Source organism: Lactuca sativa, chromosome 1 (genome assembly GCF_002870075.4).
Source record: "Lactuca sativa cultivar Salinas chromosome 1, Lsat_Salinas_v11, whole genome shotgun sequence".
Taxonomy (NCBI): domain Eukaryota; kingdom Viridiplantae; phylum Streptophyta; class Magnoliopsida; order Asterales; family Asteraceae; genus Lactuca; species Lactuca sativa.
This window is the reverse complement of record NC_056623.2, coordinates 16,900,800-16,913,573: the sequence shown is the minus strand read 5'-3', so window position 1 is coordinate 16,913,573 and position 12,774 is coordinate 16,900,800. Positions and strand designations below refer to the sequence as shown.

Sequence of the window (12,774 nt, the reverse complement as noted above, 5' to 3'; positions counted from 1 at the left end):
AAAGTGAAAATGAAGAAAAAAAAATCGTTTTTATACTAACTAAAACTATGTTCACAAATAGGTTTCTATGTTGGACTAGTTCATCTGCAATCATACAAGTCTGTGCTTTAACGATTTGTACATTCACAAATGGCATACAAGTCTGTGTTTTAACGATTTGTACGTTCACAAATAGATTGCCATAATCGTAGACGAGGTTAATATATCTGTGATTTTGATGGCTAAAAATGTAGTTTGGTTTTTTTTTTTTTACTATTTTCCACAAACTAGTTAATATTTTCGGTTAAATTTGCAATTATTTTAGACGGCTGGTTTTAGGATGTTGAACTCGTCGTCCAAAACCCTCCTTAAATCCTGTCACCGCACTTGAACATCACCGACGACCAACTCCGCACAAGAACACGATTCCCGGGCGGACTTCCGTTCAAACACACACAACAATGCTACTCCGGCTGGTCGGTAGCGTCGGAAGAAGACAAACATCTTTCTTCCCTCAACACTCTTCTTATCGTCACATAACCCTAATTGCACACCCTTTTACCCGTCGTTCTTCAATCGAAAACAACTATGTAGACTACGTCCCACAACAATCGAGAAGGAACGTATCAGTGATGCGGAAATCAGCTTTCGAAGACCGAATACGTAGACTCATCCGCAACGATATCCAATATGAACTCGATCGATCTCCTCGTACTAAGGTATTCATGTTTCCCTAATTTCCCCCTTTTCATTTTCGTGTTTCCTCTTTTGTATTGGAATTCGCATCATTCTTCTCGTTCCAATAAAAAGAAAAAAAATCATATCATACACAAACCCTAATTAATATCCTTCCTCTCATCAAACATATATCTCGATTCTGCCCTCAACGATTGAGAATCATTAATTAGAGGAAATGGACAATACACATCAGGAATATAGCGACTTTGGTATATTTGAGCAGTGCTATTGAATCGGAAAGAATGTAGGAATTGTAATTATTTGTGATTGTTTTTTTTTTTTTTTTCCTGAAAGCATCTTACATCATGTGATCTGTTTTGAACTAGAACTGTAGATCCTGGTTTACAGACTTATTAGTGCATATTGTGTACAGCTTATTCCAAATTTCAAATCTTTTGCGGTTGATGAGAGGCCAGGAGAGCAGTGGATCAGATTGAACAAGCAATTTGGAGAAGATGAAGAGATTAAAGTAGAGGTAACCATGTTCCGAGTTTCTACTCCTGCTGAAAAAGAAGGTAGTGTTACAACAGAGAACGATCTAGAGCTTTACATTTCAATGGTGATCGACATCTTTAAGGATGAAGAAAATGGTATTTTGGAGTTTGTGTGCAATGTATGGCCTGACAGCATTGAGATTGAGAAAGTTTTTATGCGTGACCAAGATGGAATGACTGGTAAACCCTACTTGGGTCCTCCCTTCAAGTAAGTTCCAAATCATTGTTATTTTGCTTTCAGTTCTGGGATGCTTTCCTGGAGATGAACTGGGGTTCAATGTTAATTATGATTCTGAACATATTTATAATTTGGTAACTTTCAGTGATTTGGATGATGAACTGCAAACTTCACTGTATGATTTCCTGGAGATAAGGGGCATAAATGATGAACTAGCTCTCTTCTTGCATAAATGTATGCAACACAAAAGTAAGAATGAGTATATTCGATGGATGGAAAGCCTGGAGTCTTTTGTAGCACGGAATAAGTAATGTCCAAATCACATTTTGGGTGGTGCTATTTGAATACTTGCCTTAACAGTACTTATGAGAATCCATCACCTTTCTTGCTCTAAGAGTCTAAATACATTATGATTTATCTGTGGAACAATTTATTGGTGGAGGCTCTGTGGGATGGGTGACATTTACCTTTTCAAAAAAAAAAAAAATTGTTTACAGAACCACCATGTGGATATAGAGATATAAAACCTTTGGTCTTTTGTTGCAGTAATAGTTGAATACTCTTTACTTTTTTTTCTTAGACTCATTCTTGGGAAATTTAGGAATTTAAGTATTACCTTGGATGTGCGATATAGCCTATAGTGATGAGTATTTTTTTTTGGGAGACATCTACATATAGTCAAACACGAATTAAAACCCGTTAACCTTGTTCCTTTCCATTGTATAAAAAAAGATCGGTTAGCAGGTCAATGCTATTTTGTGAACAATGTAAAAAAGTTCAATGGTAAGACACTAAGACATATAAAGAAAAAAAATAATGACCAAATATGTATAAGAAACAAAGTTTGTTACTCTTACAAGTTGTCTATCATCAATTTTAAACTTAGAAATATAATTTATCAACTTATTGTATTGAACTGTACCACTTTAATTTCTACTTTATAGACAAAACTCAAAAAATAGGTTTTGAACCTTGGACAAGAGACATCGATGAAGGTACCATGGACCGAATAAAATCCAACGAGAGAGGAAAGTTTTAACATGTTTTATTAGAAAAAGAAAGCCATGTCGTTTTATTAGAAAAAGAAAACCATGTCGTCTAATTAGCTAGTGTGTTTTCACAAATTAAATGATCAGTTTAATTTAGGATAGAAGTTAAAAATAAAGAAAATAACAAAACTAGCAAAAAAAATTAACATTTATCCCAAATTAGTTATTAATGCTGTATGACCAATGAAATGGTCTACTCTTTCATAGTCTGCTCTTTCACATATGTATATAAGAAAAAAAATCATTTTTGTAAAACAAATTTGTAGACTAAAAATAGTCTACTATTTGGATCGTTCTCAATATATTATATTTTCAATACACCACTTTTTATATCAATTTATTGAAATTATTAATCATCATATTTGGTATGTATGCATATTATTTCTTTCTAACTTTAGCGTGCGGTTAATTCATCTTGACATCTTATCAAATATGGGTTATAAACAATGATGTTAACAATTGTTAAATTCAACCTAACACTAAAGTTAGAATGAATGCATATAATCATATATATACATACACGTATATGACAATTAATAATTTCAATGAATTGATATAAAAAATATTGTTTTGAAAATGTAGTATATTGATAACGATCCAAACAAGTAATAAGAAAAAATAACTACAAATACTAGTCAAATTCCAAAAAAAAAAAAACGAAAGAGAACAGTAGACCATTTTTAGTCTACGGTTTGGGAAACAGTAGATCATCGAAAGGAAACCGTAGACCATAAAATGGTCTACCGTTTTGTTTTGCAAAAATGATTTTTTTCCTTATATACATATGCGAAAGAGTAAACTATTTCATTCGCTTACGGTTTTGATGGCTAGTTTGGGATAAATGCTAAAAACTAATATTTAATTAAGGATTTTGACTAGTTTTCTTTTTCTTAAAAATATATTTAATTTATATTATAGGGCTTTATTTTTGGTTATTTTCGTGAAAATGGCTCCACGGCCCACGTTTAGTTGTGGTTAAAGTCTTAAAGATTCTTTATATTTGAGAAAGATAAGACGGTATTGGGCTTTTTTTTTTTTTTTAATTAAAAGATTTATTTTTTGCAATGGTTTTTAAGAGTTTTTAGATTTTAAGAAAGTTATCAAATACAGAAAAAATTTTGTTTATAAGTACGAACTTAAAGTTTCTATTTAAAACAAAGAAATAATAATAATAAAGTTTCATGCATTATATATATATATATATATATATATATATATATATATATATATATATATATATATATATATATATATATATATATAATTTTACATTTTTTTAAATTTACAAAACTATTTTTGCCAAACAAGTTTACAGAAATAAAAATGATAACTTACAACTTCAAGTAACAATTACAACTTCTAGCTTCTAGTTAAGTAGCTATTCACAATTTTTTGAAAAATATTATCCATAACCTATAGGTTTTATGCATATCTTGTTTATTGGATTGCAACTAGTTTGAAATATTGGCTTTGTTACGACTTATTGGTCAAGCGTGCTTCTATATAAGGACTGGTCCTAGTCAATTAGAGTTGGGTGTTTTGGGCATCTTTGGCGACTTGTGTATTTTGAAAACTTATGTGTACATTTATAATTGTAACATAATATATCTCATATGTATGCTCCTAAACATCTGATCTATATATCAACCTACCTCTTGAGCCTTTTTTCATCCTTGATGAAACTTGGAACTCATTTGTAACCCGTGCATTTCAAATTGTACCTTCAATTCGTTTTGTCCTTCATTACTCTTATGCAATTTCAACGTGAAAACGTCACCAAAACTGTTGACGTTTTTGGGTAGTGAGCTAGTAATGCTGATCTTGGCTTTTATTTTTAATGCACTAAATATATGTATGTATATCTATTTTTAGTGCTGCTATTATTGAATATTGATTACACCCACGTCACATATGGATAAATCTTTGATAACTGTTGACGTCATAATAATTTCATGCGTCTGGGAGTCTTCCACTGCTCATCTTCTTATTTTAAATAATAACAGTTTAACAGTTTAACATGTTTTAAAATTTAAAAGATATGGAATAAATATTTTAAATTCTGGTAACTAGTATCATCTTAATATCAATAAGCTAAGACAAAATAACTTCATAATAATGATAATAATAATAATAATAATAAAAATAATAATTGTTTACATGGACCAAAAACATAAAGAACACTTTTTCTCTTTCTTACCAACAAAAGAAGCATCTTTATATTTTAGGCCATTTTCTAAAAATATAAGGTTTCCTTTTCTTAATAAGTTCTTTATGAGAGGGTGTATATTTATGAATAATAACTATTAATTGAAATTAATAATTTGAACATGGGTTTTATTTTTTTATTCTATATTTTGATCATGTGATTAATAATTAGATATATTTAATAACCTTATATGACAAGACAAAAAGTTGGATTATTTGAACAAAAGAAACAAAAGTTGTTCTCCTAAAAGATTGTTAGTAGAAGTTAACAGGTAATATATATAATTTAGTAATTTACTATATTTACGGTAATCATTAAATATTAAACACATTTAGGATGGTTACCTAATTTTTGCTATTCGGTAACTTGCATCCAACCAATTTCTCTACATACTATTTTATAAAAATATAAATAAAAAAAATATGATACTCGTCATTAAAAAACTTTTCAATTAAGGGTTAAATGCTGAAAATAGCAATTTATTTTCATGTATTTGGATATTATAGCATCTTACTTTCATTTTATTGTATTGCAATATTGTAGTTTCAAAAATTTTCATATTAAGGCTTTGTATTCTGAGATTTCTTTATCCAATTGTAGTATTATACTTTAATTTTTTTAGTTATGATATTATAATTTAAATATCTATCTAATTACATCAACAATCATTTTTTGTTTGGACGATATTACTATAATATGATAGATTTTTAAATTATAATGGTGTAATGAAAAGAAATCAATATAGTTATTTAATACTCAAACCTTTAATTAATAGATGCATCTTAAATGGTTTTCAAAGATTAAATATATATTAAACGATAATTTGAATGTCGAAGGAATAGAATGACTCAAGGACAGTTTTTAGTGATTGAATATATATGTATTTACTTGGTGAAAATACTCCACACAAGAATGTTTCATCTGTATTGGGAGCTATTTTACATGATTTTATTTCCTATGATCTAATTTGCACATGAATTAAAACTTAATAATCACAAAAAACAACAAAAAAAAAAGAATAAAAAGGTAAATTCAATACAGCACTTCTTCTTCTTCTTCTCGTTTGACTTCCAAACAATACTCATTTCTCCTACACGCCTCTTGATCAGAAGCTTTAATTTTACAGCTTTTGTAGAAGATACAGCCAGTGATGGTGTCAAGTGTGATGACGATGGAGTATAAATATGCTATCAACAATCCTTCGAACACCATTAAAGGACTGGGATTACTTGTTCCTGAGTTGGAATAAGCACTTGCCAACCGGAATTGGAAAAGTGCTTCAATTCCAGCCAAAGTGATGTTGATGTAAAGCGCTAATGAAAGGGCTGTTGGAATTCTTCTTTTAATCATAACACATGCTTTGAGAATGGAAAGAAACCCACCTTGGGTTTCCATTCCAGAGAGCACTAGCGCCATGTTACATATGATCATCGTATTGGCTATAACTACGGAATATGCGATTCCTCCCACCATAGAAAATAATACGACCAAGGTAGAAGATGATAACATCTTTTCTAAACAGTTGAATGCGATGAAAAGAACCCAAAAAGAAGTGGCGTTTGCTGACATGATTAGAAAGGTGTTCCATAGTTGTGTTTGGAGGATGGAATTGTAGATTCCGGAGAAAGATGATCGCTTTTTGTTGTGGGTGTTGAAGGATTGAATTATAAAAGTCTTTGTGATGAGGAGGAAAGAGAAGGTAAAGGGTAGGAGTAGTATTGCTGAGGTGATGGTTTGGGAGAGTTTGAGGTTGAAGGTGGAGAAGAATTGAGATGAAACTGGGATTCCGGTGGCATCAAAAAGGGACTGAAGTCGGAAATGGATTGTGTGTTGGAGGGAGATGAAATCAGGTGAAAGAGATGATAAGAGGAGGATTGATGTTGAGAAAGGAAGGGTTAACAGGGATGCAATTGTGAAGTGATTGTAGCTTTGGAGGAATGTGTGGATTGATGTTCTGATGATCTTGATCGAGGTTGTTCTCCCCATTGAAATTGAAGACAGCTTCGGAATTGATGATTCCAGAGTATATACAGGTGGGGGTTTGTATTTGAAAGTGGGAGGTTTTTGTATTTAAATGGAACAAGGAAGTCGCTACTCAATACATGACATATCATTTAGTTGAGAATTTATGGTATAAAATGTAGATGAAAAGTATTTTAGCTACGATTACTTGTTTTTGCATTCATTATATCCAAGAAATGGTTTCTTGTATAGGTTTATAACTTTTTTTTTATTTATCTATATTAAGTTATGATTAAATATATAATAACTCAAATCAAATCTTTTATCTGAATTTTCAAGAAAATAATGAAATATTAAATTTTGTTGTGTATAGTTTGCTAGTGTTTGGTGCAATTGAGGTCAACAACCCAAGTCTTTTTGGTGCTTAGTTTCTACCAAAGCTTTGTGATCATCCACAAAATCCCGACAGTTGGTAATTATTGGTCCAGCAAGACATAGATTTTATAAATTATAATTATTTTTGTACGAATTTTATATAAAGAATATTTAAAATCTATCTCAGAAGCATGTATCGTGTGTTATGTAGTTGTCATTTTCGGTTGTCTATAGTGTATCTTAAATCATTACTTTGTGATTACCCAACAAATATTTACCTAAACGTTGTTGTAATGCATATGTGTGTTTAAATTGGTAGTTTTCGTATTTTTTTTTTATTCTCTTTTTTATTCTTTCTGTAAACAGCAGATTATAGGTTGGTTTTGTTTACAGTAGAATGCATAGTTTAATGTTTAGCTGGAATTCAATGAATTAAACTTAACATGAGACATTGGTTTAATGAATGTAGAATTCAATAACCATTGAACTATTCAATGGAAAAAAGAAAAAAAAATAAGTTTAAAATAAATGTGTTGCATGTAATAATAAATCAATTTATTAAATCGTATAATTGAAAATTAGTTAAATTAAATCTAAAGATCATAAATTAAAATTTTATAGAATGAACTGAAAAAATAATTAAAAAAAAAAAGATTTATTCTAATTAGGCAATGATTATAAAAAGACATCCTTATATGTGTTGTCTATGTTGGTGAATGGCATCTATTTTTGGCGAGGTGGTTAAGTATTTACTATTTATGATCACTACCCATTATTGTTTTTACACTAAATTACAAAAATAACAAAAACGAAAGAAATAAAACTTTTTTGAGATAGGTTTCGACTTATTTTTTTCGACAGCTACGGAGATCTTTATTAAAAAACTAATAAGAGGTTAGACTAAAAGCGATTACAAAACATCAACAGGGGCGGATGTATGATTTTATAGTAGGTTTTGACGGTAGCATATATATATATATATATATATATATATATATATATATATATATATATATATATATATATATATATATATATATATATTTACGTAGTGTCATAATAGTAAAAAAAATTCAAAATATTTTACACTGCGTCTGAAAAAAACAAAGGTTGCCGGGCTACTATAGACACCATAGTGGAACCACCTATGAACATTAACGAATAACAGTCAAACTTAATCTAGTAAAAAATTCATTTTAAACACTTGTTTTTTAATAAACTGTTAGTTTTAAGAAGAGAGATGAAATTGATATTTATTATCATTTAATTTGTTTAAATTAAATAATTTTTGTTTATACAACAGTTTATTTAGTAAAATTTACTTATATCATTTAATGAAATAGGAAAAAAAATCCATTACTATATTTTAATCAAATATTAGTAATAGAAAACTTCACAAATGGTCTTTATGGTATTTCGAAATCTAAAGTTTAGTCCATAAGTTTAAAAAGCGTTACAAGTGGTCCCTATGGTTTCAAAACTTTTATTACATACTCCTTATTGTTCATTCAGTCTGTATTTGCCCGAATGACATTTTTCATCATCTTACTACCATAGGGACCATTTATGAAGTTTTTGTTATTAAATGTGTGTGTATGTGTGTGTGTGTGTATATATATATACACACACACATACACACACATTTAATAACAAAAACTTCATAAATGGTCTAATTATATATAAAGAGCCCTCTCTCTCTCTCTCTCTCTCTCTATCTTATCTTCATCATATCCGGTGTATCAAATTCCAAATCTCCAGACTAATTTCCTCCATGAATCATCCAACATATCATTAAATCGGAACATCCATTAGATAATATAACATCAAGAAAAACGAAATTAACCATTTGATCATTCTTCCAATCGATATCACCACATTGAAATCAACAATTTCGACGGCTTAATCAAGCTTAATCTATTTTCTTCAGATGTCAAGAGCTCCAAAGCTCAGATCTGGTCATTTCTAAGGTCTTAATGGATAAAGTTTCCAACTTTATCCCCTAAGACATCTCTTTAAGTCTAGATCTAAATTCTAAGGTCCAAAAAGGAAACTTAATGCATGAGATTAGATCATTAAGCTCTTAATCCATGAAATCTTCAATCCAAAACTTATCAATCCTGGAATATGGGTTCTGAAGTTTAGATCTGATGGGTTCTCGGTCTCAGCAAGCATATTGATAGATTTGATTCGGTGATTGTAGTTTTGAGAGTCCCCGGCTCTGTGGTTCTCACTAGAGTTCGGTCGTATAGCTAGGAAGTTGTGGAATATGTTAGCGTTGTATGTCCTTCTTTGCAGTAGTTATATAGATGAGAGCCCCGTTGGGAGTCACTTTGTTTTGAATGGAGGTTTCACCATCAGTAAATAGTCAGGGTGTAACGTCCAAAAATTTCGACCAATTTAAAACATTTTATTTCAGTCAAAAACCACTAAGTTAACAGAACTCGTTTTCAAAATAGTTCAAACATCAGAGTATTTCCCAGAACCATACCATAAGAACATAAAACATGAGGAGCGGTACGATCACGCCTTCGCCTTGCCACGATCTCCTGAAGTACCTGAAACAATAAACCACAACTGTAAGCCCGAAAGCTTAGTGAGTTCCCCCAAAGTACCCATACACACATAAACATACGCATACAACAAAGAACAACATACTACGGGTCCAATCAACCTTTCGGTTGGAATACCCCTGACCCTCAACCATCGGGTTGGAATGCCAACATACTATGAGTCCAATCATCCTACCGGGATGGAATACTCCTGGCCCACAACCATCGGGTTGGAATGCACCACTTCCTATACATACAGTAACTACTACTACTATGGGTCCAATCATCCCTCAGGATGGAATACCCTAGGCCCCTCAACCATCGGGTTGGAATGCCAAACTACTATGAGTCCAATCATGCTACCGGGATGGAATACTCCTAGCCCACAACCATCGGGTTGGAATGCCGCATAGTAGCAAACATGAACACATAACAGGCAACCACATAACACTCTATAGAACCAACATACTAGGGCCCTGTCATCCTACCGGGATAGAATACCCTCTGCTACTGCTTAACAAACATAACCCGCAGGTAACCTCCTACCAGCATACATAAGGCAAGACCAACTACAGGTCTATAAATGACCACTACCCAACTACCACGGCGCTGATCCAACAAAACTAGTCATCACTTAACTATCCATTCCTCTAGGATACTAAGCTAACAAGGCATATCATCATATCATTATCCTATCTACCAGGATACTAGCAAGCATATCATCACATAACATAAAAAGCTCTAAACAACAATTCAAAGGGTCAACCTTGGTGCCTTAGACCCTTGAGTATAGTGAGGATAACTCACCTGAATGAAGAACCGAACCACGGAAGCACACACCCGAAGCACTGCTCCAAACTCCAACACCTATTGCCATCAATGGAACATTGACATAAATGACCAATTACCATAACACCCTTAAAGTTCAAAGTCAAAGTCCAGGCCAAAGTCAAACTTCCTGACTGACACTACTCGCCGAGTCAACTCGTTGACTCGTCGAGTCCTTATACTCTAAAAACTATTAGAACACGACTCAACTCGCCGAGTCACCCAGAGACTCATCGAGTCCAACGATCTTCGAGTCCCATCCTGCTCAACTCACAGAGTCACCCCTCGACTCACTGATTCGAGGCTTTAACCAGAAGAGGTTAGGGTTCCGCGACCAGACTCGCCGAGTCCAAGAACAGACTCATCGAGTCCAAGGCAATCTTCATCAAACTCGTCGAGTTGTTCTTCCAACTCGCCGAGTCCATGCTTATGTTCATACAACTCGTCGAGTACACCCATGTGACTCGCCGAGTCTCTCCAGCTCTCAATCCGTACAGAGGATTTTCGAGCCATGCAGGGGCTCCAATCCATAGATCCACTATTCTACAGTCTAACCCTCACATAAAGTGGCAGACTTTACGTAAAACCTAGGAGATATAGGCCCAAAACACTCTAGGGCTAGGGTTTATGACAAAGGGGCTTCACCAATAACTCTTAGACAGAAGCTTTAAGGCATTTTGGACCATCACAAGCCTAGATCTGAAGTAGCAACCTCAGATCTAAGCCTCTAACTCGAAATAGCTCTCAATCATACCAAAAATGCCCCAAATCTCAAATGATAATAGATCTAGATGCAAAAGAGCCCAAGAAACAGATTATTACCTCCAATATATGCTCCAACTGAAGTAGACCCCGGATCTACACCACTCCTTTCCAGCAAGCCTCTTGATCTTCAAGCCCCTTTCTAAGTTTTCCTCCTCCAAAGCTCTATTCTCTTTATTAATGGAGGCTCACTCAATTCTAGGGTTTTTGGATCTCAAAAGGGTAGCAAAGAGGCTGAGGGTGGGTTATAATGTGCTTTATATAGGGTACAACCCCCGGGATTAGGGTTTTCTCTCTTTAGCACGAACTCGTCGAGTCCAAGCCGCCGAATCGACGAGTTGGCCACTTAGTCTGCGACCCAATCCCGCTCCGAATCGGCAAGTAAGAAGACCTACTCGTTAAGTCCCTTCTTTTATTTACACTTTCGCCCTTCATTGAACTTCTGAAATTTCGGGATGTTACAACTCTCCCCCACTTAAATTAGGCTTCATCCTCGAAGCCTACTACAACATACGCTTCAGAACAAACCCCTTGCACTGTAGACTCCGATTTCTCAATCAACTCAGGTTCTTACAAACCGTACTTCTGCATCTCTCTTAAAATGGATTATTCTCGCGTGGCATCCTTGCCACTAATCCAAGTCGACCATTGGCCTTTCAACTCAATAGCACCACCTATCAACCACGAATCACCCGATAATACTAACCCTTCATATCAGGGACACACTTCCGCGCCCTACGAACACTAGATTCCACAAACACCCACTGAGCTCCGCCAAGACACTAATCCATCTTCCTACGCCCAAAAATTAGCGATAACCCTGATAATTTGCAACCTGGAACGAAACTTGATTTCCCCCCTCTGATTCTATAATATGCTTGCGCTAACAGGATAGGACATCCTTCATCTCCCATAGCCCATCAACCAACCATATCGCACAACTACTCGTACCTGGCCCAATCAACCTCGGTATGGAATACCAGGCATGCCTATAACGGGTCCAGTCATCCCTAGGATGGTATACCCTCGCATCCTCATGTATGTTTGGCCCAATCAACCCTCGGGTTGGATACCAAACACACCAGGTCCAATCAATCATAGGTTCCGGTCATCCTCATGATGGAATACCCCATATTGGAATACCTCCACAAACATAACTCAAGCCTACAACCATACTCGGAACCAAGGACCTTGTCCTTGCGTCACCCTCGAACCCTTCATACCGACACAACAGAGTGTAACCCACTCACACCTCCTCATCACGATCTCTAGGTCCTCGACCTCCGACTGTAATATCCTTATACAGTCCTTATCACCAATCCAGACTGCTCCCGAGTCTGTTAACCTGCTATCTCACTTTCCTCTGTCCAAATCTCCAATCTGGAACCACTATCCCCCTCCTCTTTCAAGGAGACTGAAAGCATGCCTACGTATCATCCAACATTGCCAAAGTGACAGGACCTCACTATACATCACCCCTTAGCGGCGCACACCGCTAACTCTAAACATGCATACGTACTAAGAGACTGATCGCATGGCTAGCAATCCATACATAGCCTGCCGCATTTCCTCGACATCTCCACCATTCGGGGACAACCCCACTAGCCGCTATCACATAACAGCATCCTCACTACTAGTTCAAAGATCCAAGACA

General features: G+C 34.3%; 2 protein-coding genes across 2 annotated transcripts; one reads left to right on the top strand and one right to left on the bottom strand.

Moving 5' to 3' along the window:
• Positions 1-271: 271 nt before the first annotated feature.
• LOC111916730 (uncharacterized protein At2g39795, mitochondrial) lies at positions 272-1,955 on the top strand. Its single transcript, XM_023912385.3, has 3 exons — positions 272-698; positions 1,091-1,419; positions 1,535-1,955. Exons 1-3 carry the CDS (start codon positions 441-443, stop codon positions 1,698-1,700), a joined length of 753 nt encoding a protein of 250 aa, XP_023768153.1. The 5' UTR covers positions 272-440; the 3' UTR covers positions 1,701-1,955.
• A 3,721-nt stretch (positions 1,956-5,676) lies between these two features.
• On the bottom strand, positions 5,677-6,630 carry LOC111916691 (uncharacterized). Its single transcript, XM_023912364.1, has one exon. It carries the CDS (start codon positions 6,628-6,630, stop codon positions 5,677-5,679), a length of 954 nt encoding a protein of 317 aa, XP_023768132.1.
• Positions 6,631-12,774: the final 6,144 nt, after the last annotated feature.

Excerpts from the sequence above, each read along its gene's own strand:
- LOC111916730 (XM_023912385.3), top strand. The coding sequence starts at position 441 with ATGCTACTCCGGCTGGTCGGTAGCGTCGGAAGAAGACAAACATCTTTC. Across the intron at positions 699-1,090 it reads ATCGATCTCCTCGTACTAAG|CTTATTCCAAATTTCAAATC; the intron begins GTATTCATGTTT and ends TATTGTGTACAG. Across the intron at positions 1,420-1,534 it reads TACTTGGGTCCTCCCTTCAA|TGATTTGGATGATGAACTGC; the intron begins GTAAGTTCCAAA and ends GGTAACTTTCAG.
- LOC111916691 (XM_023912364.1), bottom strand. The coding sequence starts at position 6,630 with ATGGGGAGAACAACCTCGATCAAGATCATCAGAACATCAATCCACACA.